Consider the following 24,979-nt stretch of genomic DNA (forward strand, 5'->3'; position numbering starts at 1 on the left):
GGGCCTTTTTAGAATTTTACACATGTCTAGTGAAAACAGTCTGTTGTGCTGTTAGACTTGATTTTAGATTACAATTTTTAGCGCAATTTCCATACGGACCATTGTGATCATTAACTCGTCATTTCTGGAAGGATGTGTGTCCCCAGCTTTAAGTCGTATCTCCTCCTCAACGAAGCAATATTGAGGACAGTTCCAAAAGCAAATATGTTAAGCAAGTTCCGAGGATGATTGTGGGCCAAAAAAATTCCCGGAATTCCTTCCTGTATTTACCGGAAAAGCCAAAAAACCTCGAACAAATACAGTTTTTTGTCCATATCTCGGCAACCAGACCACTTAGCGACTTGAAACATTTACCAATCGATTCCTGCCATAATTTAGAACAATATTGCCGAAGAAAGTTTTAAAAAATATCCTTTCGTTCGGTCACAAAAAATTAATTAACAACATTTAAACTGAGCATCGTGTAGGCCTAGGATGATATTTACTACTTTTTTAAACTGAGCATCGTGTAGGCCTACTCGTTAAAATAAAACTATTTCCGTTGATATAGGTTAATATAATTGTCTTTTTTTTTAGCGCAAAAAATATCCTTTCGTTCGGTCACAAAAAAATTAAAATTGTTATGGATAACATAAGGAAATTGCGCTTAAATTGTCACTAGACTTTTTATTAACTTGTTTTTCTTTCTTACTTCAGATTTAAGAGGATAATTCACATTAAAAGTGCCATGATTTGTCTGAAAGTGTCGTTCAACGTTATGTTTTTTCGGCACTGCAATGCTACTACCACACAACAAACAAACGCATTTATTTTTCAAATTAACGAAACAATATGAATACATAGATCTAGATCCAGAAGAGTCTGAACTCCTTAAAACTTCTCTGCTCTCTGTGAGAACTAGCCAGTATTTGACTCAGATCGTTAAATGCATGGATGGTAAATGTTGCTCAAATCCAGGAAGCTCGTATTTCAGCTTAAAAACTGATAGATTTCTTCCTCCACCTTTATCAGTCGCCCAAACAAACTGTGGACTAAAAATACCTGAGCGTTCAACAGATGGCTCTTCACATAAATTTCCATCTCTTTTTTCTGCTCAGTGTATAAAAGTGCATGAAATCCTCCCCCGCTCTTCACATCCTTATCGCACAATCCCTTATGGTTTGTATTGTCCGTCTGTTCAATTCGGGATCAGCGACAGGGTTTGTAAAAATTCATTTTAAAAAACGTTTTAATAACAAGTTTTTATGTAATAATGCACTAAAAAGTAGAAAAATAAATTATACACTACCATTTAAATAACTATAAAGAAAAGCCTGGGTCTCTTCCTAAATATTAGCTACTACTATTTAAATTACTATAAAGAAAAGCGTGGGTCTCTTCCTAAATATTAGTAAAGGTATCCAATAGATACTAAAGTGACCCACGCTTTTCTTTTTAGTTATTTAAATGGTAGTGTATAATTTATTTTTCTACTTTTTAGTGCATAAAAGCTTGTTATTAAAACGGTGTTTTATGAAAAAAAAATTCAATACTTTACATGTTTTATTTACAATAGTTACTTGACTAAAACCATTGTCAAGGTTATAGCTAAAGTTTCAGTAAAGTATTATGGGATGGCGTAGTCTAGTGGTAAAGAACTAGACTGCTGACCTGACTAAAAACCATCGCGTGCCTGTTGAACGTGATGACGCGCTTTTGTAGTAGAGCGCCCCCCCCCTCGCTCCACGCCCAACACGGCCGTGATGATAGAACTGCCTACTAATTCGGTCAAAATTTTAATTAATTCATAAAAAATTAATTAGGCGACCAATTAAGTCAAATTGAATGTCACGATGCATTGTCTTCATGTCTTGACCCACGTACCAACTACGAACCGTATCTTTTAGTTAGAGGTGCCTGCAATTTCACACGGGCGTTTCGATCTAGACAGACAGACCGACGAGGAAGTGAGTGTAATAAAAGCTTGTAAAAAGTGTCACTCATACTTCTCTTCATTGGTTATGCTGCGCAATCATTCCTTAACTCACAAACAGGAATAATCAATTGTGCCATTACAGAGCATCACAGGCCTCTGAGAGTTGCTGCACGTCGCCAACGTGAACTGATGGTTATAACTGCCAATGAAATTAATGGTGAGAGTGTAGATTGGATAGAAGAGGAAGACCTTGATGTAAAGGGAATTCCCATTCCATACGGGGGGAAAAATCAATTCCGTCCCTGTGTAAATGTGTATACAATGAAGGAACATTTTAATTCTCCATGGGAGAATGAATAAACTTAAAAATCACAACTTTTAATGGAGGATTGCCATGTTAATACTGTTGTAAGTAGTTGTTTTTTTTTTAATACTTCGGTTAATGATCTTGCTAAGATTTAGAAATATGAATGTATATAGATATGGTCGGTTAAGTTATAAGTATAACCTGTTACTGATATTATTATTTAATCGTTATATTAATAAAATTTCTATAAAATTTGCTTAGATTTAAGTCAGTGTGACTAGTGTGAGAGTATTTCTTGTCCTATTTCAGGTGCCCTGTCAAAACGGCCCGGGACAAATCGGCCCCGTCAAATCGAGCCCCGACAAAATAGTCAAAATAGCCCCGTCAAAAGGGCCCCGACTTATTGGCTCCCGTCAAATGGGCTCCCGTTATATTGACTCGCAACATTTAGGCTCCCGACAAATGGGCTCCCGACATATTGGCTCCCGACATATTGGCTACCGACAAAATGACTCCCGACATATTGGCTCCAGACAAATGAATTGTATGACCACTATTGGCATAAAAGTAACCATTTTGTCCTATCTCCACTACTACTATAACCTCTTTTAAATGCCTGAATGAAATTGCTTTTTCATGAAAAAACATCAATTCACAAACAAATCAAGCTCTTAACAGCTAAAATCTACCAATTCTAAAATTTTGATAATGTTTAATTTACAACAGTAAAGATCTGTTTCATAAAAGCGAGCACAGAGGTGAAAATGTACGATATACATTGTATTTACAGGATAACGACATTTTGTTTTGATAACCTACAAGCATGCTGCAGGTAGGAAGGTACAGCGTGGACCCTTCTCCCCACACACTGAGTTGGAACAGCCTATAACCGACTCACTTATGGAAGTCATAGATTACCCTTAAATTATAACATACTATATTTTATAATAGATAAACTAACATAAAAATAAGGCCTGTCGAACAAGAGATGCATACGTTGTATTACTTAAGAGTGTTGGATAAGCTAACTCTAAAGAATATTGATGAAGGGGTCCCACTGGCAGGTGTCATATTCAATGAGACCGCTTTGCCGGGAGACTTAGTCTCTACAGAAACGGTATTGTCAGTGGTCCTTTTGTCTGGAGCCAAATTGACAGGAGCCATTTTGTCGTGAGACAAAATGACGCTAGCCTATTTGTCGGGAGTCGTAATGACCGGGCCCGTTTCGTGGAGAAACTAAATGGCGGGAGCCTATTTGTCGGGAGTCGTAATGACGGGAGCCTATTTGCCAGGAGGGAGCCCTAATGACGGGAGCCTATTTATCGGGAGCCTTTATGACGGGGTCCATATGTCGCTGGCCCTTTTGACGGGGTCAATTTGACGGGGCTCTTATGTCGGGGTCGTTTTGACGGGACCGTTTTGACGCCGCACGCCTATTTCAACATCCTCTTCGCTAACAGCAAAACACGCAATTTAATAATCTATTGGAGTCTTTACTATTAAAAATCTGACATTTATATTCCTTTGTGAGAGATGACATCCGTTAAATCCATCATATAGGCTACAATTAAATATACCAGGAAAATTAAAGGTCTGGGCATAGTGCTAACAGGTTAAATAATTTGCATAGTATACTAAATATAATGTTATTCTCACGTGTGTCGTCATGTCTGCAAGAAATACCTACATTTACATTAAGTATTTTAAAAAGAATTAATACTTTCAGCTTTAACATTACCTCACTGTATTCAGTGGCGTAGGCAAGGGGGGGGGGGGTTATAACCCCTCCCATGAACCCCTATCAGAGGCGTAGCGACCCTTCCCGGCGCCCGGGGACATACTTTCAATTTGGCGGCCCCTTGGGAGCAAATTTTCGATTTGCACCCCCCCCCCTCGAACTTTTCATTTGCACCCCCCCCCTCAATCTTTCGATTTGCACCCCCTCCTCGAACTTTTCATTTGCACCCCCCCCCTCAAACTTTCGTTTTGCACCCCCCCCCCCCCCTCAAACTTTTCATTTGCACCCCCCCTCAAACTTTCAAATTGGCGTCCCCCCTAAGGTCGGCGCCCGGGGACATATGTCCCCCCCCCTCGCTACGCTACTGACCCCTATATATATATATATATATATATATATATATATAAGATTGCGCTAAAAATAGATCTAATAATGATTTAAATTTTTTTAAAGTTAGGGCAAGTTCAGTCCTCTCCTATACGACGTATAATATCGAAGAAACAAGTAAAGTTTTTTTTTAGAGCAATTTCCATACTGACAATTGCGATTATTAATTCGTTAATTCTGGATGGATGTGTGTCCGCATCTTTAAGTCGGCAACCAGACCACTTAGCGACTTGAAACATTTACCAATCAATTCCTGCCATAATTTAGAACAATATTGCCGAAGAAAGTTTTCAAAAATATCCTTTCGTTCGGTCACAAAAAATTTGCTGACTATATGATTTATCTCGATTTAAAATTGTTATGGATAACATAAGGAAATTGCGATTAAATTGTCACTGGACTTTTTATTAACTTGTTTCATACTGTCAATGATACTATTTTGATACACTTACAAGAACTAACAACTAGGTGACAGCACACTCTTCTTTCGTAAAATAAAAGTTTAAAACGGTTGATACATCAGCACTTTTAAAATAACCTACCACTCAGTTATATACCATAAGATATACTAAAAAGGTTGAGCCATTTCAAAATGGCTTACAGTTTAGTATTGTTTGATGACCAATTTTCAACCTCAATAAAAAATACGTCATAAATTGCTATGCTGGCGTCCATAAACGATTTTTACCCCCCCCCCTCAAATTGCATTGGAGTTTCTCTTTCTATTTACCCAGTCCAGTCAATATAGGGATTTTAATTAGTTTCTATTACAATTTACTAAACGTGAAATATATAAAATTCAGTTTTTAACTTTAAAAAAGTAATGCAAAAGTAGGATTGAGCCCCCCTCCCCCAAATGTGACGTCATCTATGGAAGACCCCCCTAGATACTAAGTGAACTCACATTCTCCTGATTTAAGTAGGTGTAATACTAGAGTCTTTTTTTTAAAAAAGTTCCCCTACATTAACAGCTAGAATTCTATTATTTACGCTGTTCTAACAGAAATTAGTTTGGGCTTTTACTTGCAGTTTTTTCTACCCCATTATTAATTTTACCAAAATGAAAAGCCATCTCCAATGATGTACTTATTTTTGAGGTTTGAAAAAATGTTTATTCTTAGTGTACACGTAGAGTGTAGAGTTCAAAACGGCATTTTCACTCAGTTACAATTTAATCAACTCATCAAAAAATATTTCACTTTCAAGTTGTCAAAGTTGAAAACAAATTAAAAAAACCTAACTTTTTTTTTGGTACCGTACTTGAGATGCATGAACAAATTTGTTATTCACTATCTTGGAATTTGCAGTTCTTAACATAGCAACTTGCATCATAAAATATGATGATGCCCATTTAAAATTGCTTCCTGAATTATCAACCTTTGTTAGAAAATAAGACTAATAATAATAGTGCAATCATCTATAGCCATAACACTAGTTTGAGTGACTTTTACGATTAAAATATTGATTTGATAATGCAGCTTGAAAGTTTAATCTCTCTCATATTACTCATGAAAAGTAGAAATCATCTTATATCTAACGCATCATGAACTAAGAAAAATTAACAGAAAACAAACAAGGCTTAAATAGCAGTTTAATATTGAATGAAAATAAAAATGGGTCTCAAATATAATACAATGTAAATGATAAAAATGAGTGACAACAAACATTAGATGAGCAAACGCTCAATGCTGCGCTGAATGGCTTGAATTTGATTCCTCAGCTGAGAACCTTCTTTCTGGATGACAGAACAGGCAATTACAGGCCTTGAAACACCACAAGCACGACCCAAGGCTAGTGAAAAATAGAGAACAGATTAGCTTTTTGTTAATCGTAAAAAACAAAAGATCTTCACAAAATCATGAACTGCAGCTATAGCTTCAGTTTAGCAACACAAAATAGTAATGGAATTAAATAACTGACCTTGTTTAGACCTGACAAAAATGTATGGGACATTCTGGGGAAGAAAATAAAGTAAATGTACAGATAGCACTGGTAATGCTGAACTACACAACTGATAAAAAGATGAAATGGCAGACCAAATTTAACAGCAAAGCATCCCCTTTCCGTGGTGTTACAGACAAATAAATTGGCAGATATTCAAATCGTCAATACAAATGTGAATGAATACATGTGCTGGTTATGGGGAAATATATATAAAAAATGAATTTCCGTAAGGGACTGGGTTACTTTATATGTGTACATGAGCTTTGATTTTCATTATAAAAAAGGGTAGTGAATATTTTTTTCAACATTTTTACTTTGAATATCTCTGAAGACGTTGACTAGAAGATAAACTCTTTAATAGATTTATTCCAGTGAGAAAATAAAGACATGACTAGGCATTCATGAATGACATAAATGAAAAATGTCTACAAAAAAAGGTCACTTGAAAAGCTAGTAACTAAAATGTTTTTAATAAAAGTTGTATCTACTGCCTAATACACAAAGATTACAAATCCTGAGTTTTTTTTTTCTATAAGTCATTCTTTCCTCTGAATATCTCTCCAGCAATCTTGGAAGCTGACATTTTTCAGACTATCGACATGTAGTCTAAGTTTTAAGTAAAAATAAAAGCATAACAAACTTAGACAAAATCTGATTGCCAGAAAGAGTTTTTTTTTGTAATTTAGCTGTACCATTCCACTTTTGGTGGAATGGTAGGCATAATCGAAAACTTAAAATGGCTTGACGCCACAGAACAACTGCTCTTGGGATTAGGTGGGTTAAGTAGGGTTGACCAATCTCATTAAATGTTACAAATGAGTTACCTTGTCTTCACACAGCAGAGGCAAATGGAGAAGAATTTCAATTGGCTCAGCATCTGCAGTCAGCACAATAAACTCAGAAAGCCCTCTGTTCAATGTCTTTGTAGCTAAAAATGGTAAAAAAAATTTGTGTAGCCTACCAAAAGAAACTAAAACAAGGTGTGGTAGAAAATATATATGTATACATAAGTGGCTCCATAGTCTAATAGACCATTGGAAATCCAAGCACAATGTCTGGGCAGAAAAATGATAAGAGCCAGACGTCCATTTATCAGCTCCACCCTTCCAGCTCCAAAAAAGGAGTTTGCCTAATGCATAAGGGGGCTCAACCCCAGTTCCATTTAGGAGTTTTCTCTCCTATCCTAGATGGTTTGCTGTCCCCAACTAAGCCACTAAGGCTCATCTGCCAGGAGGATTCCAACTATGGACTTTCAAGCTAGTAAACATGCGTTTAACTGTCCAACCACTAAGTTTACTAATATATGGTACATTTTACTTTTTTTTTCAACCTATATTAGCTATCCTACTTATTGACAAAAAAGTATTTTTACCTTCATTAGCCCCCTTTTTAAGCTGCTTATAGTTGGAAGCTTGCTGAACAAGCTCAAGAATTTGCTCTGTGAGTTTTTGATCTGCCAAAGGGTAAGCTTTGCTGTTTACTTCTTCAGCCTGTGGAAGGATATGTGGGATAGTTGGCTTACATGCTAACAAAACTTCCTCTTTAATAACTATAAGGCATATGCTACTCACTCAACCTCAGCTGTGAAAATTTGTTTCCCATCCATACCATACCAAAAGTAACTTAAGTCAAAATATGCCTACAACAGATCTATTGGTCTAAAACAAGCTTGTAGTTTGTATGGTAAAACATGCAAATATTAGGCTAGCTTGATTTGACCTGAACACATATTCCATAGTAATGTAGGCTACACTAGGCCTGTTAATCTGCCTTTTTTTCACATTTACTCAATAGATGTGCTTCCATCCATAGCTTTTAGTTCAACCAACGGCAAGAGCACCTTCAAGGGTGGTCTTTCTGGTTAGCAAGCAAGCATTCTCCTATCCAACCATCCTCGTTCAGCAGCCGAATAACACTTGATTTGCAAACAGCTGATTAAGGACGATACCCCCCCTCCATTAAAGTAAACTCCACTTAGTTTTAAAACATCGTCACTCGCGTGATTGCTTGCTTACGTTTACACGGCCGCGGGGTCACAGTGAGTTCTGCAGGCCAATAGTACACGTCATAGAATGAACACGCGTACACGACATCGTTGGTGTCTTTACTCCCCCCTCCTTCAAGCAATTTAAAAAATAGACCTACTTCCCTACTACTGGTCATTTTTTTAAAACTCACATAGGCTTTAAAAAAAAAATATAGACTTAGATCTACTATCACACATGCTAGATAGCTGTAAAAACAATTTAGTAAAGAGCAGTTTGATTTTTTTTTTAAGATCGCGTGTTACCTGGGGTAAAGATTTAGCGCACCGCGAAGCGACCGTGCAAATGCGGCCTAAACTAATTAATAAGTTTTTAAAATTATAACAGAGCAGAGCCGAATGGATACAAAGCTAAGACTAATTTAAAAACGTTATTCAATTTCAACTTGAAATAGATCTATCTTGATAAAATCTGTCACGAAAAAAAAAAAAAACGACCGTGTACTTATACTAGTTTTTCTTACTAAATCTAGAATTTACCCTAATTTCAAATTAAGCATAACTACTGAATGATAGACATCCATATTTAATCCATTAGGCACTAATTTTGAAGTTTTTAGTTCGTTTTAAACTAAATTACTTAATTTAATATTTATTGACACTCACTGCCATGGCCAACACACCTCTTCTTAAACTTGAACGTAAAGAAAACCACAAATAGGTTAGACTTTTTAAGTGGCCATGTACCCAGAGTTCCCCACTAGTGATCATCAAATAGCGGTCACGTGGTTTAAAAAAAAAAAAATTTGGTTGTCATTCAAAAGTCATGTCTTATTTTAAAAGCGTATGCAATATTTGATTCATTTGTTCATATAATGATAAACCTAATAGTTCTACAACCTCCAATTCATTTTTGTGACCTCCGGGCTGATATTTTAGAAGTTTTATTAATTTTAATGAGACCAACTTTTAAATTTAACCTTCATTCTCCAAAGCAAATTTTAAAATGCTTTTCTGGCATATTTAGCCTTGCCACCTATAGCATGTTTTTATAACGTGAAAACCCGCCATTTTACTGGTGATAAACATTTTTAAAAGTAATTCTAAGAAGGTCTCTGGAAAATAAGACAAAAAATTGTCGGAAGTCATGCATCCGGTCCGTACGCCATATTGTTGTTAGCAACCAGCCACGCCTCCGGGTTAGCGAGAAATACTACTTATCGAAAACGATGCTCATGTAAACAAAATTTTAAACTGAATCTAGGCCTAGCTAAAAAAATAAATAAATAATAATTACGCTAAAAATGCCAGCTAACATTATAGCGCCAAAAAAAAAAGCCCTCGAACGAGCATTGTTTAAAATATGCAGGCTAACAGCTGATCAATAAAGTCTAAGAGTCGCCCGTAATTAGGCCTAGCTCTGAAAAAGGCCACTGAACGAGCATCGTTAGAAATACTATACAACATTTGATACACATTATAATTATATAGATCTAGACGTTGACGAGGTAAACCACCGGTCATGAATGCAGCAACTGTCGGCCCACAGTGAAGAAAAAAAATCAATATACTAATAAAATTACTAATACAATAATAATGTCCATAATTTTACTATTTCCGCACATGTTACAATTGAATTGTAATACTAGACTAACAGTTCATATCGCAAAAAACAAAAACTAGTAGTTTCTGTGAGGTAACTAGCGTAACAATGACGTCATGATACTAAAAATAGCGGATAGAAATCTCAGCATGGGTACCTCATCTTCGAGGAAGATTTTGGAAAAAGTAATAAAAAATACTGTAAATATACATGATAAATGTATCAATTATATATTAATTAACAGTTAGTCGAGCCGTTTTCCCCGTTAGTCGTTTTTGACGGCGGTTCAGTTTTTACGGAGAGTGCTCCACTAGACATATTATCCATTTTATTAGCATTTTGCATTAAAATAATGATGAGAATTTGCGATATAAACAGTTTTTTCATTTGTCGTGGATGGGACCCCTAAAATAAACGTAAAAACCGTCAGAAAACGATACGTGATGTTTCAGGGTCAGAGGTCAATCCTACCATCTAAGCAACGAGCCAGACTAACATTTATATCTAGAATCTAGATCTAGCACCGCCAATGATATTCTTGATGGTAATCGACTGGATCATGATGAGGGCCACAAAAAACGACACAGGAATCCAGTGGAGTTTCACAAAAAGGTTGGAGTATCTTGATTTCGTCGATGACATCTGCTACTATCTCATAAGCATCAACACACGCAAGCCAAACTAAATCGGCTGTCTGAAGAAGCCTCCCAAATTGGACTAAAAATCAATAAAAACAAAACAGCGGTCATCAGAATCAATAACAGCCAGGACCTGCCGATACAGCTAAATGGAGAAGATTTACGAGAAGCAAACACATTCACATATCTGGGAAGCGTGATCAATAAGGACGGGGGAGCAGACGAGGACATAAAATGCCGTATCAACAAGGCTAGATGTGCCTTCAACTCGCGCTCGATGTGGAGGTCCACGGCCCTGTCACTCCGGAGCAAAATTGGGATTTTCAACACAAATGATAAGGCAGTGCTACTCTATGGCTCGGAGACCTGGAGGGTTACGAAGACAAATACTGATAGGCTACAGGCGTTCGTAAACAAATGCCTACGACATATACTCAAAATAAGACGGCCAGACAAAATATCAAACAAAGACCTGTGGCAAATTTTAAAGCAACAGCCAATAGAGAAAGATATTAAGGCCCGAAAATGGGGATGGATCGGACACACGTTAAGAAAAGAAAAAATCGCAAAACATGGATTGGACTGGAATCCCCAGGGGAAAAGGAGGGTGGGCCGGCCAAAGAAAACATGGAAAAGAACGGTTGAGGAAGAGGCAAAAACAGCTGGGCTCTAATGGGCACAGATTAGAGGAGCAGCCCAAAACCGAGTCAGCTGGAGATGTGTGGTTGCAGCCCTTTGCTCCCCAGGGGCCTTAAAGGAGTGATGATGATGATGAATTTAGCACATTTTAACTTCAAGTTGGATTGAGAATCTAAATTTAGATTAAGTATTAAGCCCATCCATCTATTTTAGCTATAAAATGGAAGCCTATTTCTTAGGTTAAATTATGGATTTTTTAAAATAAAATATTCTGTTATTTCAAATACACCATTAAGTTCCTTACCCCTTAAGAGAACATTTGACACCACATTTAAATATCTAGCTTACTCGGTTGACGAGAAAAGAGAGAATTTGAAAATTAATCAAAATTGAAAATGAATGACAAAACAGCGTTCTTGGCATAACATGACGTCGTCGACTTGTGTACACGAGCTTTTAATTCCCGCCATGGTAATTGCGTCAGCTTAGGTAATTTACTCACCGGAAAATAACAAAAAGCAACTGGTTGATAATAAAACTAGATCTAGTTATTTTATTATTTATTAAATTCTACTCTACATGTTATTCATACCATTTTATGAAGTAATGAACACCTGCATAAATCAAATGACCATAATAAATATTTTTATTTCAAATTCTAATTTTAAATAATAAATAATAAATATGCTTAAAATAATATGATAGTAACAGTTATGATTGTTTATAAATACAAATACATTTTACACTCAATTCACATTATATTGAGTCAACAGTGTGGCAGCTGAGGTTCATACATGGTATTTTTTTTTTTTTTACATTACATTTTTTTTCATCTTGAAAACATGACGTATGTGATTTTTTTTAAAAATCTCCAAACATCGTCACTCGCGTGATTGCTTGCTTACGTTTACTATCCTGTGGATGAAAAATCCCACCACGGTCGCGGGTCACCGTGAGTTCAGCAGGCCTATAGTACACGTCATAGCATGAACACGCGTACACGAGATGGTCGGTGTCTTCACTTCTCTCTCTCTTCCCCCCCCCCTCCCTCTAGCCAATTGAAAAACAGACCTACTTCCCTACTTCTGGTCATTTTTTTTAAATTTCGGTCATTTTTTTTTTAAGTTCACATATCAGGCATGCAAGACAGCCAGCCAGTGGCGTAGCGAGGTCGGGTGTCACCCGGTGCGGCACTTAATGGTGTCAGCCCCCCCCCCCCCAAAGGCGATTTGCACCCCCCCTCAAGTTTTCGATTTGCACCGCCCCCCCTCAAACTTTCGATTTGCACCCCCCCCCCTGCAGCCAGCTGTATTAAAAAATATTTTTTAAACTAGATCTACGTCTAGCTTAAAAAAATAAATAAACGCTTAAAATGCCCGTAAACAGATTATTTAGCGCCAAAAAAAAAAAAAAAGGCCGCTGAACGAGCATTTTTTAAAATACGCAGCAATGAAAAGGGCTAACGGCCGATCAATTAAGTCTAAAAAACGCCCGTAATTAGGCCTAGCTCTGAAAAAGGCCACTGAACGAGCATCACTAATTATATAAACGAATAGGCCACGCAGCGTTGACGAGGTTAACCACCGGTCACGAATTAAATTCAATGCAGCTACTGTCGGCCCACAGTGAAGAAAAAATCAATATACTAATAAAATTACTAATACAAAAATAATTTCCATAATTTTACTTTTTCTGCACACGCTACAATTGAATTATAATTAAAATACTAGACTTAACAGTTCATTCCGCAAAAAACAAAAACGAGTTGTTTCTGTGAGGTAACTAGCGTAACAATGACGTCACGATAGTAAACAAAGCGGACAGAAATGTCTGCATGGGTACCTCATATGGAAATTCGATATAAAATAGGCGAATCAACATAACTGTAATTACTCATTATAAATATCTCAATTATATATTACTACTTCTGTGCCGGGGGGTTTCGACCGAGTGCTGGGCCGTTCAAAGCGACAGTTCAGTTTTTCCCAAGAGTACTCGACAAGAATAGCATGTATTAATTAAAACCACATATCTGGCTATTTTTTCGGCCATTTTCAGGCATGGCGTCCATTTATATAGCATGTCTCATTAAAATAATGATGAGAATTAGCGAGATTAGCAGTTTTTTCATTTGTCGTGTATAGGACCCCTAAAATAAACGTAAAAACCGTCAGAAAACGACGCGTGACGTTTCAGGGTCAGAGGTCAATCCAGCCATATAAGCAACAATCCGGCCTACTATTTCTCCCCAATTTTCGTTTCAATTGTGTCAATGTGCTGAAGTCTAACACTAAACTTAACTTTGCTAAAGATTAAAATTAAAGAAAGTGCCATTTTTAGCCCACGCCACAAGTTTGCTAAAAAACGGCCGTTGAAATAGCTAGAGAGTAGAGGCCTAGATCTAGATTATAAATTATAATTGTTTTTATGTAGGCTTAGCTCTTGTGTCTAATTAATGTCTAATATATTACTTAAGACAGCTTACCATAATTATTCTGTTAGCTTTTCTTTCTCAGATTAAAATAATTTGAATGTCTAGAATCTACCTCTCTGCGAATAACGTTCGCTTCACGGAGGGATAGATTGTAACTGAGATCTAGTGTGGGTAAACACACGTGCGTAGTTTTGTAATCGGTTGGTGAAAAGTTGGTGGTGTAGCATGATACAGTAAGCACTTTAAATATTTTAAACTGTTACTGTTGTATTTCGATAGGTCAAAAGCCGAACGCTTTTTTATTGAAGTCGAAACGTTTTTAAACAACAAATAGATCCGGAAAGATGCTAGACTGAATAAATTATAATTAGAAGTAGATCTAAAATGTTTGTTTTTTTAAGTAGACCTATTTTAATTTTTAGCTTTATAAAAGTTGTTGAAAGTGCCATCTGTCTGGTGAGCTCCTTTGGAGCCTGTGACAATTTTTTGTGACAGGAGGGGAGGGTGGCAAAATGTGAAGGCCTATAAACTATAAATTGAATAAATTGTCTTCAAACTAAAAAAAACAAAGAATAAAAACTTATTATAACGATCTTTTATATAAGTATGCACTCATCATCATTTTTCCTTTTCGTTCCTTGCAAAATATTTGGCCTCTGTCAAAACTTTTGACTTCCCCAAAGTCTCCTGACACTATTTTCAGGTCTCTAAAATTCTTTCTTATTCTTTAGGCCTCCTTCAGCATCGCTATGTCTCCATGTCTTCCTGGGTCGACCCATGCGTCGCTTGATGTGTGTGCCCCCCCCCCCCCCCCGAAGAAAGTGCCCCCCCCCCCCGAGAAAAAAAGTCTGGAAGAAACACTGGTGGCTCAGTATATATCGAATGCCTCACTAAAACTTTAAGAAGCGATACAAGCTTTTATTTTTAGTTATTTTTAGTTGCACATCACGTCGACACAAAAAGCCAGATCCCCCCCTCCTAAAATGACGTCACACATACAACCCCCACCCCCCTCAAAATTGCTGTTGAATTTTTCTTAAAACATCGATATTTTTTCAAAATGTTGTTAGAACTCTGTCAACATAGAGTATTTTGATAAATTCCTATTACAATTTATTAAAACCGTTTTCTAAAACGCAATATGACGGCTAAAACTCGTTTTCTAACATTATTTTTTTAATAATGCTAAAGTGTAACGTCACACCATCTGAACCCCCCCTCCCCTCATCACCAGAGGCGTAGCGACCCTTCCCGGCGCCCGGGGACAACCTTTCCATTTGCACCCCCCTCGAGATTTTGATTTGCACCCCCCCTCAAACTTTCGATTTGCACCCCCCTCAACCTTTCAATTTATTTTTCCAACCCATTTTGACGCCCCCTAAGATCGGCGCCCGGGGACATATGTCCCCCCCCCCCCGCCCCCACGCTGCGCTACTGCTCATCACACACATTCACAAAATTAAGGACTCCTATGAGTGTGATGTCATTCATGGACGATCCCTTCTCGCACATAGTAGTACTATTAATTAATGAGTTAATTCAACGATTTCTGCATCTCAGATCAAAAAGTTAGAACTTTAGCTTTAGTTACCTAGGCAAAAAGGGGCCAAAATCATACTGCCCCCCCCCACCCCCCGCTCTGCACCCCACGATCATTAATAGTTAATAGTACTTTTTTAAAAACATTAAATCTATAATAACAGTTTCGCTGTCTCTCTATGTATCTATCTGTCTGACAAGAACGCTCTAGAGAAAACACAAGGAATTTAAAAACATGCACAGTATTTCGAAAAACGAAGTATGACGTCGACACATTTAGCACAGAGTAGAAAATAATCTCAAACCCAGAGAGTGCTCACAGTTATATGACGTCATTGATTATCGCGTAAACATTGAATAAAAAGGAAATGTTGTCTAATCTTAATGGTTTGCGTGAAGAGTTTCTTGCATACAATTCTTCGGGTAGGGGCGAAGCCCCACCCCCCGCGTAAGAACGTCTGAGCCCCCCCCCCTCCACAACTCAAAAGAAATTTCTTCATCGATACTCTATAATAAAATTACCGCCTAATTAATGTGTCTAATCTAAAAAGTGGTTTTCTTGCAATTTCTTTAATGCAATTCTTCGGGTAGTGGCTAAGCGCGACACCAGTGTTTCTTTCAGACTTTTTCCTCCCCGGAGAGGGGTGGGGGTAATTGAAATTTTCGGGGGCGGGGGTAGAATTTTCGGGGAGGGGGGGGGGTGGGCGGACACTGGAAAAAGTATATAATTATATTTCGTTGAATGGGACGGTAGACATGTTTTTTTGGGAGTGGGGGTGGGGGGGGGGGTGGGGGGTGGGGAGTGGTGGGGGTGGGGGGGGGGGGGGTGGGGCGGTGGTTTCCTCATCGATACTCTATAATAAAATTACCGCCTAATTAATGTGTCTAATCTAAAAAGTGGTTTTCTCGCAATTTCTTTAATGCAATTCTTCGCGTAGTGGCTAAGCGCGACACCAGTGTTTCTTTCAGACTTTTTCCTCCCCGGAGAGCGGTGGGGGTACTTGAAATTTTCGGGGGCGGGGGTAAAATTTTCGGGGAGGGGGCGGACACTGGAAAAAGTATATAATTATATTTCGTTGAATGGGACGGTAGACATGTTTTTTTGGGGGGTGGGGGTGGGGTGGGGGAGGGGTTGGGGGGTGGGGGGGGGGGGTGGTGGTGAGTGGGGTGGGGGTGGGGTGGGGTGGTGGGGGTGGGGGGGGTGGTGTGTGTGTGTGGGGGGGTGGGTTGGTTTTAGTTTAGAGAAAAGAGACAGCACTATCAACCTAGCGCCCGGTGTATCCTTCCTCAACGGGCCATTTTTCTCGTAATTAATAATACTAGACATCTAGAACTAGTACGAGAGATGCTAGACTAGATACATCCTTTTAAAAGCGGTAATGAAACAGGTTTTTCATTTTTGCATGCTAAATTATGCTAGGTCTAAGCAGTAAAAAAAAAGCATCGCGTAAGTTACATAACTCTAATTTGAAATTTAGTTTAGCCCACAACAGACGACAAAATTGTTAAAAATTAAAAATAGTATTAGAAAATCTATGCATTGTTCGCCAAAGCTTTGAATGGATAGTGATTGAGTGAGACAATTGATTATTGAGACTTGAGAGTGAGACACTTATATTTAAAAAAAAAATGATGAATTAGAATCTAATTCACTAATGGACACAAGCGAGAAAAGTCTCAAACAAAGGTATTTGAGAGGTGTATAGTGTATAGTGTATAAATTAATTTAAAATTCTTGCACGACGTAGTTACAATTAATATGGTTATAAAATATAAAATCCTGTCTGTCTGGTTTTTTTCGGACTTTACTAAAGATTGGACGTATTTGATGTTTTTAATATTTTCGGTAACTAAATAAAAATTTTAAAAAAAGCAAAAACAATTTGGTTTTCACGTGTAATGGCGACATAAACAATGGCATCCTGCTATTGGATAGGCCGACAAACATTTTATTGTACACATTGTAAGCTAAAAATAGAAAACTAGGTCATGGGGTTTTTAATTTGCATTGTTATTTAAAAACTTGATCTGCAAAGTTTTGTAAACAAATAGTTATCGATCACTAAGTTACTGTACAGCCAATCAATATTTGTCTTACGAAAGTGAAACATCCGGTTATAACTTAGGCTTGATGAAAATAAATAGAAATGTAGCCTTAAACTCAACAAATTATTTTCTAGTTCTCTGGATTTGCAACTTTTATAGCATTTATTCTAAAAATATAAAATTTCTAAATTAATTTTAGGCTTAAGTTTTTATTTTTTATTTTTTTTTACGGTCTAAATCTAAAAAGCACGTTTTTATTCCATGACAACAACACTATGGAAGGAATCTCGTCAACTCGCTTGTCTCCATTGAATTTTTAAGAGTAGATTCTACTTTTGGTAATCTATCGTTTTAGGTACGTAAAATCGCCCGCGACTAGTAATGTGAAAAACAGGTGACTCCTTACATTTTAATAATTATTTCACATTTTGAGGAGGATTTATGTTTTGAAAAATACAAAAATGTTTCCTTGTTTCATTTATGTACCTGTTTTTAAACAATTGAATTAAAACTTTTCAGTAATAAATGAACACCAGCGATGTTTCCAACAGATGCGACCATGCTCATTTACTATAGCAGCCATCTTGTTAAAGTTTTATTTTTATAAGACTTATTGCGCGAGATTCAGGCGGAAGTCACTCTATTTTACAAATGGCTGCTGTTTATATAGCAAATCTTGCTTGCAGACACTGCTGTTTAAAGTTAATTTCTGGCCTATATTGATATATTTAGCCATTGATTTAGGTTTATTATTTATTTATCTATAATATTTGACACAAACATAACACAATATACTTCTATTACAGCCTTGACAATGAGGTAACGTTTTCGTACATTAATAGCCGGGGGCGATTTTACGTACCCAAAACGATAGATTACCCTACTTTTTAAGACTTTAAAAAATGTATGAGATATGAAAATTTGGTAATCTATCGCTTTAGTTTAGTAAGTTAGTTAGTTAGTTAGTTACACTTACAAACTTTAGTAACTCTAGATTAGAATAGATCTAGACTGACTACTCTAGACTCTAGATCTAGAATCTAGATTTATGACAAAAACGTAAAATTGGCTAGTATTAAGTAATGTACGAAAAAGTTACCTCATGTCAAGGCTTTAATTATTTTAATAGATCTAGAAGTAGATTCTATACTCATTATATTTGTGTCAAATTTTTGTATTTGAGAGGTGGGTGGGTCTGTAGACTGATCTTTTTGATGTCATTTGTAGTGTGACTGTCTAGCTATTAATGACGATAGTGGTTCGGTAAAATTCATCTCGTTTATAATATTTATATGATGTAATTTATGTACGACCCCTTGGCTGTGCCTTATATATAACTTTACCATTGTGGTTCTTTATAGGATCATCTCCAATAGAGATGTCTTCTTATTCTTCGTTCTTAATTATTAGTGTTGAAGGGGATTGAGATTTATCTGCCGGTGGGTTTGAACTCGAGACTTTTTGTTGGAATTTATCAACCATGAGCTTTTTGCCGATTCGACCACGCCTCCAACACAATTAAGCATTACGTGTCAACTGGTTTTGCACCACTGAGGCCATTGACTCCGATTTCAGCCTGCTTTTCTTTTTGGATTTGCTTCCATAGCCTTTGTCCAACCAAGATTAAACTACAAGGCAGCAGTTGTTTAATTTTGGAGTTGCCTCTCCTAGAAGAGTGGCTGTCCCCAGCTAACGAGCCTCATCTGCCCGAGGGTTTGAACTCGAGACTTTTCGGTTTAGCAACCATGAGCTTTACTGACTCAACCACGCCGACCCCTCAATAGAGATGTAACTTTTCCATATTTATGGAACTCAGCTTTTTCCTTAAAACAAAAACCGACAGAAAGCTTTTGCGCTGACCTAGACTCAATGATTCATGGTTGTGCTGACCACTAGGCCTATGATGCAAGACAGTACAAACACATTCTACGAGACCTTTTAAATATCTTATTTTAACATGGTTATTTTTAGTTTTTTACTAAATAAAAAAAAAAAAACCACTCGATCTGCGCCTTAACTTTTGATACAAAATACTGATGTAGGCTTACTAATACTATGGTGAGTTTACTCGATTGATCAGGGCTTAGATATAATGGTCTTTTAACTTATTAAAAAAAAACTTGAAAACACTTGAATTTTTTGCTGCCATCACTGCAACACTTTACACCCCCTACACCCTGTAAAAAAGAGGGAAGGTGTATTCAGAGATTGGTTACATCGCTGAATACACCTTCCCTCTAAAAGAGTGACACCCTAAATTATTTAGTTTGGCCTATTTCAATATTGACTGTTATTAATATATTAGGCATATTAGATGTTACAGTATAGTGCATTTAAATTTTTGCTGTCAATTATTATTACTAGATTTAGATCTATATTATAACTATAAACAAATTTTAGCAAATATCTTTGTTCCTCTTTTGAAAATAAAAAAAACCCCACAGAATCTATAATGTTAATAAGAAAAAGGGTATAAAATGCATTACTTTTATTGACTAAAAGAAAAAAAAACTGTATTATGTAAAATACTCACCTTTAGTCTGGTATATTAGTTTTATGTTTTAAATTATACTATACACAGATGGAAGACCAAGTAGTTGAAGAGCGCTTAGCTGATATTGAAGATGATGATGAGGCAAGTTACAACTTTTTAGTGATAGTACATATCCATATTTTTTTATCATATATGTAGTATGTAGGCCTAGTCATTTTTAAAAATTTGTTTACCTAAGAAGAAATTAAAACCTTATATATATATTCATAAATGCTATGATATCATTTTAAATATATTTTTATCCCTTATTTTTTTCTTGTAATTAAAAAAAAATTTGTTAAATATATTCAAATAATAATTCATTCAGTTCTTATTATAAAATAATAAAGAAGCAACTAAATATATTTTTGGTGTATTTTTGCAGGAGTCTTTTTTTCAAGATATTGACTTATTACAGAATCATGGCATTGTAAGTTTTTAACTCAAGATTTTATGTTATTATTTTTTATTTACAAAATAAATAAATTCATTTATGAAATATAGATTATAAAATGCATTTTAGTAAAAAAAAAAATCAAATTTTAACAACAGCTTGTTTTCAAATGAAACAAATTAAGTTGTGAAATACTTAAATAATTTATTGAAAACAATAGGCACATGAAATAGTTCGTCCTTTGAAAATTTAGGTTTTCCTTTATAGCAATGCATTTTATCACTTTAATCTTTCATGATTTTCTTCTGATACTAGATAATAATAAATATAAAATTTCAAATGATTAAGAAACTAACTTTTTTTTTCAGAATGTTGCAGATATAAAAAAGCTGAAACAGTCTGGAATTTGTACAATTAAGGTAGTTGACTCAAATGAATAAATGATGCTATCTATTTTAAACTTTCTTTACTTGCATTATTTTTCAATAAATTGTTAGTTTTTCATACATTATAGGTAAATATTGTTTTAATATTTAACATGCACAAGTTTATTATATTTTTGACTAAATTGCATTTAAAAAATAATCAGACATTAAAAAATAATGCACAATTGTCTTAATAAAGATTTTCTTTTGTATGTTGCTTCTAGGGAATACAAATGAACACAAGAAAAAAATTATGTGCCATTAAAGGAATCTCTGAGGCCAAAATGGAAAAGATTAAAGAAGCTGCTGCTAAACTTTGTGGGGTTAGTTTGATTTTGTTTCACATATTTAGTTATTTTTCTTTCATCTTAAATTGAACAGAATTGAATAAATATTTTTATTAATCTTGATTTTATTTTGCAAGAGTTTGATACATTAAAAAATAATTAACTTCTCAAATGTTTAGTTTATAATAGTTAATAATTTTATATTTAATTTTTATATACATGTAATACAACTTTTTAAAAAGTGTGTCAGATTTATAAATTATAAATCAATTTTAATCAAAATAAATTATTTTCAAATATACAAGTCACATTAATACATTTTTCTAATTTCAAATGAAATACAAATGGGACAACTTAGGATTCAGCATTCCTTACTGCTCTGGAATATTCAGTTAAAAGAAAGCAAGTTTTTAAAGTGTCTACAGGAAGCCAGGAGTTAGAGTAAGATGTTCTTATTATCGGTCTTTCAACTGTTAATGTTAGGATGTAGATCTAGTAAACAAATGTAAGCATGTCAGCTTGAACAATAATGAAATAAGAATATATAGGCCTACTAATGTTTTTAATTAAAAATAGCAGATTTTAAGATAAGAAATTTTTGCATTTATTAGGCTAAAATAATTTGATTTCATGTGAAATAATTTCAGCAGTTATTGAAGATTGATATTGCTGATATAAACTGTACTTTAATCAAATATAATCCTGAATATTATTGTTTTATTTTCTAGTAGCCTCATGAAATGTTTTTTATGAAGCAGTAAAAACCTAGCTGAATTCAATGTCAACCCTTCATCTCACTGTTAAAAAGTTATATATTTATCAATTTCTTTCAGTGAGAAATCATTCAATCTTTTTTTATTTTTATAATAAGTTTGTTTTGAATACTTTAATTCCAGCAAGCTACTAGGAGGTGGTATTGAAAGTATGGCTATAACTGAAGCTTTTGGTGAATTTAGAACTGGAAAAACACAGCTTTCACATACATTGTGTGGTCAGTATTTTTTTTACAACTGTTAAGTTGCCTACTCAAACCCTTTGTGAAGGAATCAATAAGTTTTTGTTAACAATGTTTGCTTCATAATTTAATTTAATTACTAATATAATTTTCTAATAACCTTATCTTCTTAAAATAAAGTTGGATTAAGCACCAGGTGATACATATTCTTAGCAAAAAAAAACACAATGTAGCATTTAGCTTTTAATATTGCTTTAGCTGTGAAATAATATTTTTTGATTTCAGTGACAACTCAGATACCTGGTGCTAATGGGTACTCTGGTGGAAAAGTAGTTTTTATTGACACAGAGAACACTTTGTATCCTTTGTAATGGGTAAAAAAAAATTAGTGATAGACTATTTAAAAAAAACTTGCCATAAACTCACTACATTGTCATGTTTTTTAACGTTAAATAAATTTACCATAACCAAACTCGTAGTCGTCCAGACAGATTAAGGAGCATTGCAGATAGATTCAATGTTGATCAGTCCGCTGTGTTGGACAATGTTTTATATGCCAGAGCTTATACAAGTAAGTACTTGTAACAAAATAACCTATGGTGTTTTAACTTAATTTTAATGGTTATTTCCTATAAAGCAGACAGTTTTTAGTTTTTATCATGAAAGCAATTATTATAAAATAAATTGCTTTGAAAAATACGTTATGTGTACTTTTTACAATTATAACATACCTGCAAGAAAAAATGCATTGTGTGAATACAAATGGATAAGCACAGCAGTGTGAAGTGCCTCAAGGCTATCTAATACAATAAAGGTAACATGTACCAAATTATCAGGTGAACATCAGTATGAGCTATTAGATTTTGTAGCAGCCAAATTTTATGAAGAGCCTGGAGTGTTTAAAATGCTGGTGAGTGTGAAATATGTGAGCATTATGGTTCATCATTATTGTTTGCAGTACAAATTTCTTTAGTTTCTTGGATTAATACCTTGCTGTTCACACATTTACATTTTTTTTTCACTGTTTATTGTATTACGTTTTACAAAATTTATTTGATTTTTACTAGTTTTACAGATTTGATATTTGCAATAGTTGTTAAAACTTTAATTATTTTTTAAAAATTCCTACCTCCAGTTCTACCGAATCAAAGTTTATCATTTAAATACATTTTTTTGTTAATGTTTTTTTTATTCATGGACAACCCTTATTTTGAATAATGGTACAATGATCTCTGTTTTATTTTTCTCATTAAACAGGTTATATATTTAATACAATTACAAGATCTTAAACATTGTTATAATTATGTAAAATTATGCTATATACTCACAACATTATTATTTATGTTTAGTAAAGTACAGCCATTTGATCTTAATGTTAAATGTTTTTAGATAGTCGATTCCATTATGGCACTTTTCCGGGTAGACTTCAGTGGAAGAGGAGAATTAGCTGATAGGCAACAGAAACTGGCTCAACTTTTGTCAAGGCTGCAGAAAATTTCAGAAGGTATTTCTTTTTATAAATCAATCAAGTATAAAACATTATGAAAATAAGCCTTTAAATGCATTAAAAATGAGAATAAAATATAAATTTCTTTTAGTTTTTACTAATTTAATTTACTAATTTAATTTTAATATATATAATATTATGTGGAAAGTTAAAATCAATATTAGAATTGGGTAAAATTTAAGTTACATGATTTAATCTAAACTCACTTTCCTAGACATTGCAACCTAAAAAAGCTTGTAAAAAAAGAAAGATTAGTAGTCACTGTTATTAACTTGTAATCATTTTTTTTTGGTAATTGAAATATGAGTAGAGTTTGACAGACAAGCCTTGTTTATCTGAATTTTTAAGTTAGCTAGAGACAGAGTGGTCTAGCTGTAGAGAGCTGGACTGCTAACCCGTAAGTCTCGAGTTCGAATCCAGGTTCAAGTCAGTAGACCGTCCCTGAGTCCACCCAACTCTGATGGGTACCTAACTCATGTTAGGGAAAGTAAATGCAGCTGGGCACAGTGCTGACCACACTATCTCTTCATATGCCGAGGTCACAGAAACAAGTGAACTCTACTTCACTTGCCCCAAAGACCGTCAGGTTTGAAAGGGAAACTTTACTTTACTAGAGATGAAGCAGCTAAATATATAAATAACAGTTATGAAAAAATACTACACTAAAAAAGTTGATGTGTTTTATCCCTTGTCTGATAAAAATGACATTTAGATTTACTCTTTTTGCTACTTTTACTGCAACTGTTTATTGAAAATGCTTTCATTTTATAAAAATAAGAATTGATTTTCTATTTTATAAATTATAGAATACAATGTTGCTTGCTTTGTAACCAATCAGATGACAGCAGACCCAGGTGCCACCATGACGTGAGAACTTTTCTCTTTCTCACAATTTATTTACTTTTTGCACATTTTATTTTTGTAATTTTCTTGACATAACTTTTTGTATTTTGGTGTTTATTGAACAACCTAACCAATTGATGTGTACTAATAACAGAATAAATTATATACTTAACGAAATATAAATACATTCAGTATTGCTAGTCTGTGTGTGTATATATATATATATATATATATATATATATATATATATATTAAAAAAATGTTAAATTATTTATGCATTTTTTAACACACATATAAGAAATATATATAGGACTTGTTATTAACAAGATTGTTTTTTATTTTAAGCTTTCAAGCAGATCCAAAAAAACCAATTGGAGGTCACATATTAGCACATGCTTCAACAGTTCGGTTAATGTTGAGGAAAGGTCGAGGGGAAAACAGGATTGCCAAAATCTATGATAGGTAAATTATGCATGTTATAATAGTGATGCTTTTTATATTTATAACATAATAGTTTATTGCTTACCAGTGTACTGGTTTGTACAATCTTAAGTCTTCCTAGCAAATGCAGTGACTATATAACACAGCAATCATAGACATGAATGACCCTAAACTTTTAATATTTTCTTACAGCCCTGATCTTGCAGAAAATGAAGCCAGCTTTGCAATCAGTGGTGGTGGTATAATCGATTCTAAAGATTGAGAAACACCAATTCCATTTTTGTCAAACCTATTGTGTTTCTGTCATGGCTGTTATTTAAAATTTGTGTATATACATATTTAAATATATATTTTAAAAATGTTAAATTATTTAAATTTAAGCATTTTTTTACACATCTAAGAAATGTATATTTGTGTATA

At 34.8% G+C, this 24,979-nt stretch overlaps 3 protein-coding genes across 6 annotated transcripts in view; 2 read left to right on the forward strand and 1 right to left on the reverse strand.

Annotated features, from left to right (window-relative positions):
• Positions 1 to 5,921: 5,921 nt before the first annotated feature.
• On the reverse strand, positions 5,922 to 13,798 carry LOC131941711 (NHP2-like protein 1). Its single transcript, XM_059301155.1, has 5 exons — positions 13,641 to 13,798; positions 7,664 to 7,781; positions 7,116 to 7,219; positions 6,268 to 6,301; positions 5,922 to 6,138 (listed from the first exon to the last, which is right to left on the reverse strand). Exons 1-5 carry the CDS (start codon positions 13,641 to 13,643, stop codon positions 6,014 to 6,016), a joined length of 384 nt encoding a protein of 127 aa, XP_059157138.1. The 5' UTR covers positions 13,644 to 13,798; the 3' UTR covers positions 5,922 to 6,013.
• LOC131941710 (LYR motif-containing protein 1) overlaps positions 12,600 to 24,979 on the forward strand; it is a 29,857-nt gene continuing 17,477 nt past the window's right edge. The window contains exon 1 of the mRNA XM_059301151.1: positions 12,600 to 12,993. Coding sequence (XP_059157134.1) covers positions 12,982 to 12,993 — 12 coding nt within the window. The 5' untranslated portion in view covers positions 12,600 to 12,981. The remainder of the gene's footprint in view (positions 12,994 to 24,979) is intronic.
• LOC131941709 (meiotic recombination protein DMC1/LIM15 homolog) lies at positions 16,612 to 24,892 on the forward strand. 4 transcript variants are annotated; one of them, XM_059301150.1, is made up of 14 exons: positions 16,612 to 16,731; positions 19,756 to 19,809; positions 20,093 to 20,137; positions 20,470 to 20,520; positions 20,751 to 20,849; positions 21,172 to 21,254; positions 21,710 to 21,804; positions 22,054 to 22,126; positions 22,248 to 22,339; positions 22,605 to 22,678; positions 23,158 to 23,272; positions 24,114 to 24,142; positions 24,464 to 24,580; positions 24,752 to 24,890. In XM_059301150.1, exons 2-13 carry the CDS (start codon positions 19,756 to 19,758, stop codon positions 24,575 to 24,577), a joined length of 924 nt encoding a protein of 307 aa, XP_059157133.1. In that variant the 5' UTR covers positions 16,612 to 16,731; the 3' UTR covers positions 24,578 to 24,580; positions 24,752 to 24,890. The 4 variants fall into 4 exon arrangements, with proteins under 4 accessions (XP_059157133.1, XP_059157129.1, XP_059157131.1 ...); XM_059301146.1 differs by having other exon boundaries at positions 16,614 to 16,731; positions 24,082 to 24,142; positions 24,752 to 24,892; XM_059301148.1 differs by having other exon boundaries at positions 16,617 to 16,702; positions 24,082 to 24,142; positions 24,752 to 24,892.

The sequence above is a fragment of the Physella acuta genome, unplaced genomic scaffold, assembly GCF_028476545.2.
Source record: "Physella acuta isolate Inbredline_101_S28 unplaced genomic scaffold, ASM2847654v3 ptg000370l, whole genome shotgun sequence".
NCBI classification, from domain to species: Eukaryota; Metazoa; Mollusca; class Gastropoda; family Physidae; genus Physella; species Physella acuta.

Bases quoted from the DNA above. Each gene is read 5' to 3' on its own strand.
- LOC131941711 (XM_059301155.1), bottom strand. The intron at 7,220-7,663 runs GTAAAAATACTT...TACCATTTTTAG, and splicing joins TAAAAAGGGGGCTAATGAAG to CTACAAAGACATTGAACAGA. The intron at 6,302-7,115 runs GTAACTCATTTG...TTTCTTCCCCAG, and splicing joins CTCTGCTGTGTGAAGACAAG to AATGTCCCATACATTTTTGT.
- LOC131941709 (XM_059301146.1), top strand. From the start codon at position 19,756: ATGGAAGACCAAGTAGTTGAAGAGCGCTTAGCTGATATTGAAGATGAT. The intron at 19,810-20,092 runs GCAAGTTACAAC...GTATTTTTGCAG, and splicing joins ATATTGAAGATGATGATGAG to GAGTCTTTTTTTCAAGATAT. The intron at 21,255-21,709 runs GTAAGATGTTCT...CTTTAATTCCAG, and splicing joins ACAGGAAGCCAGGAGTTAGA to CAAGCTACTAGGAGGTGGTA.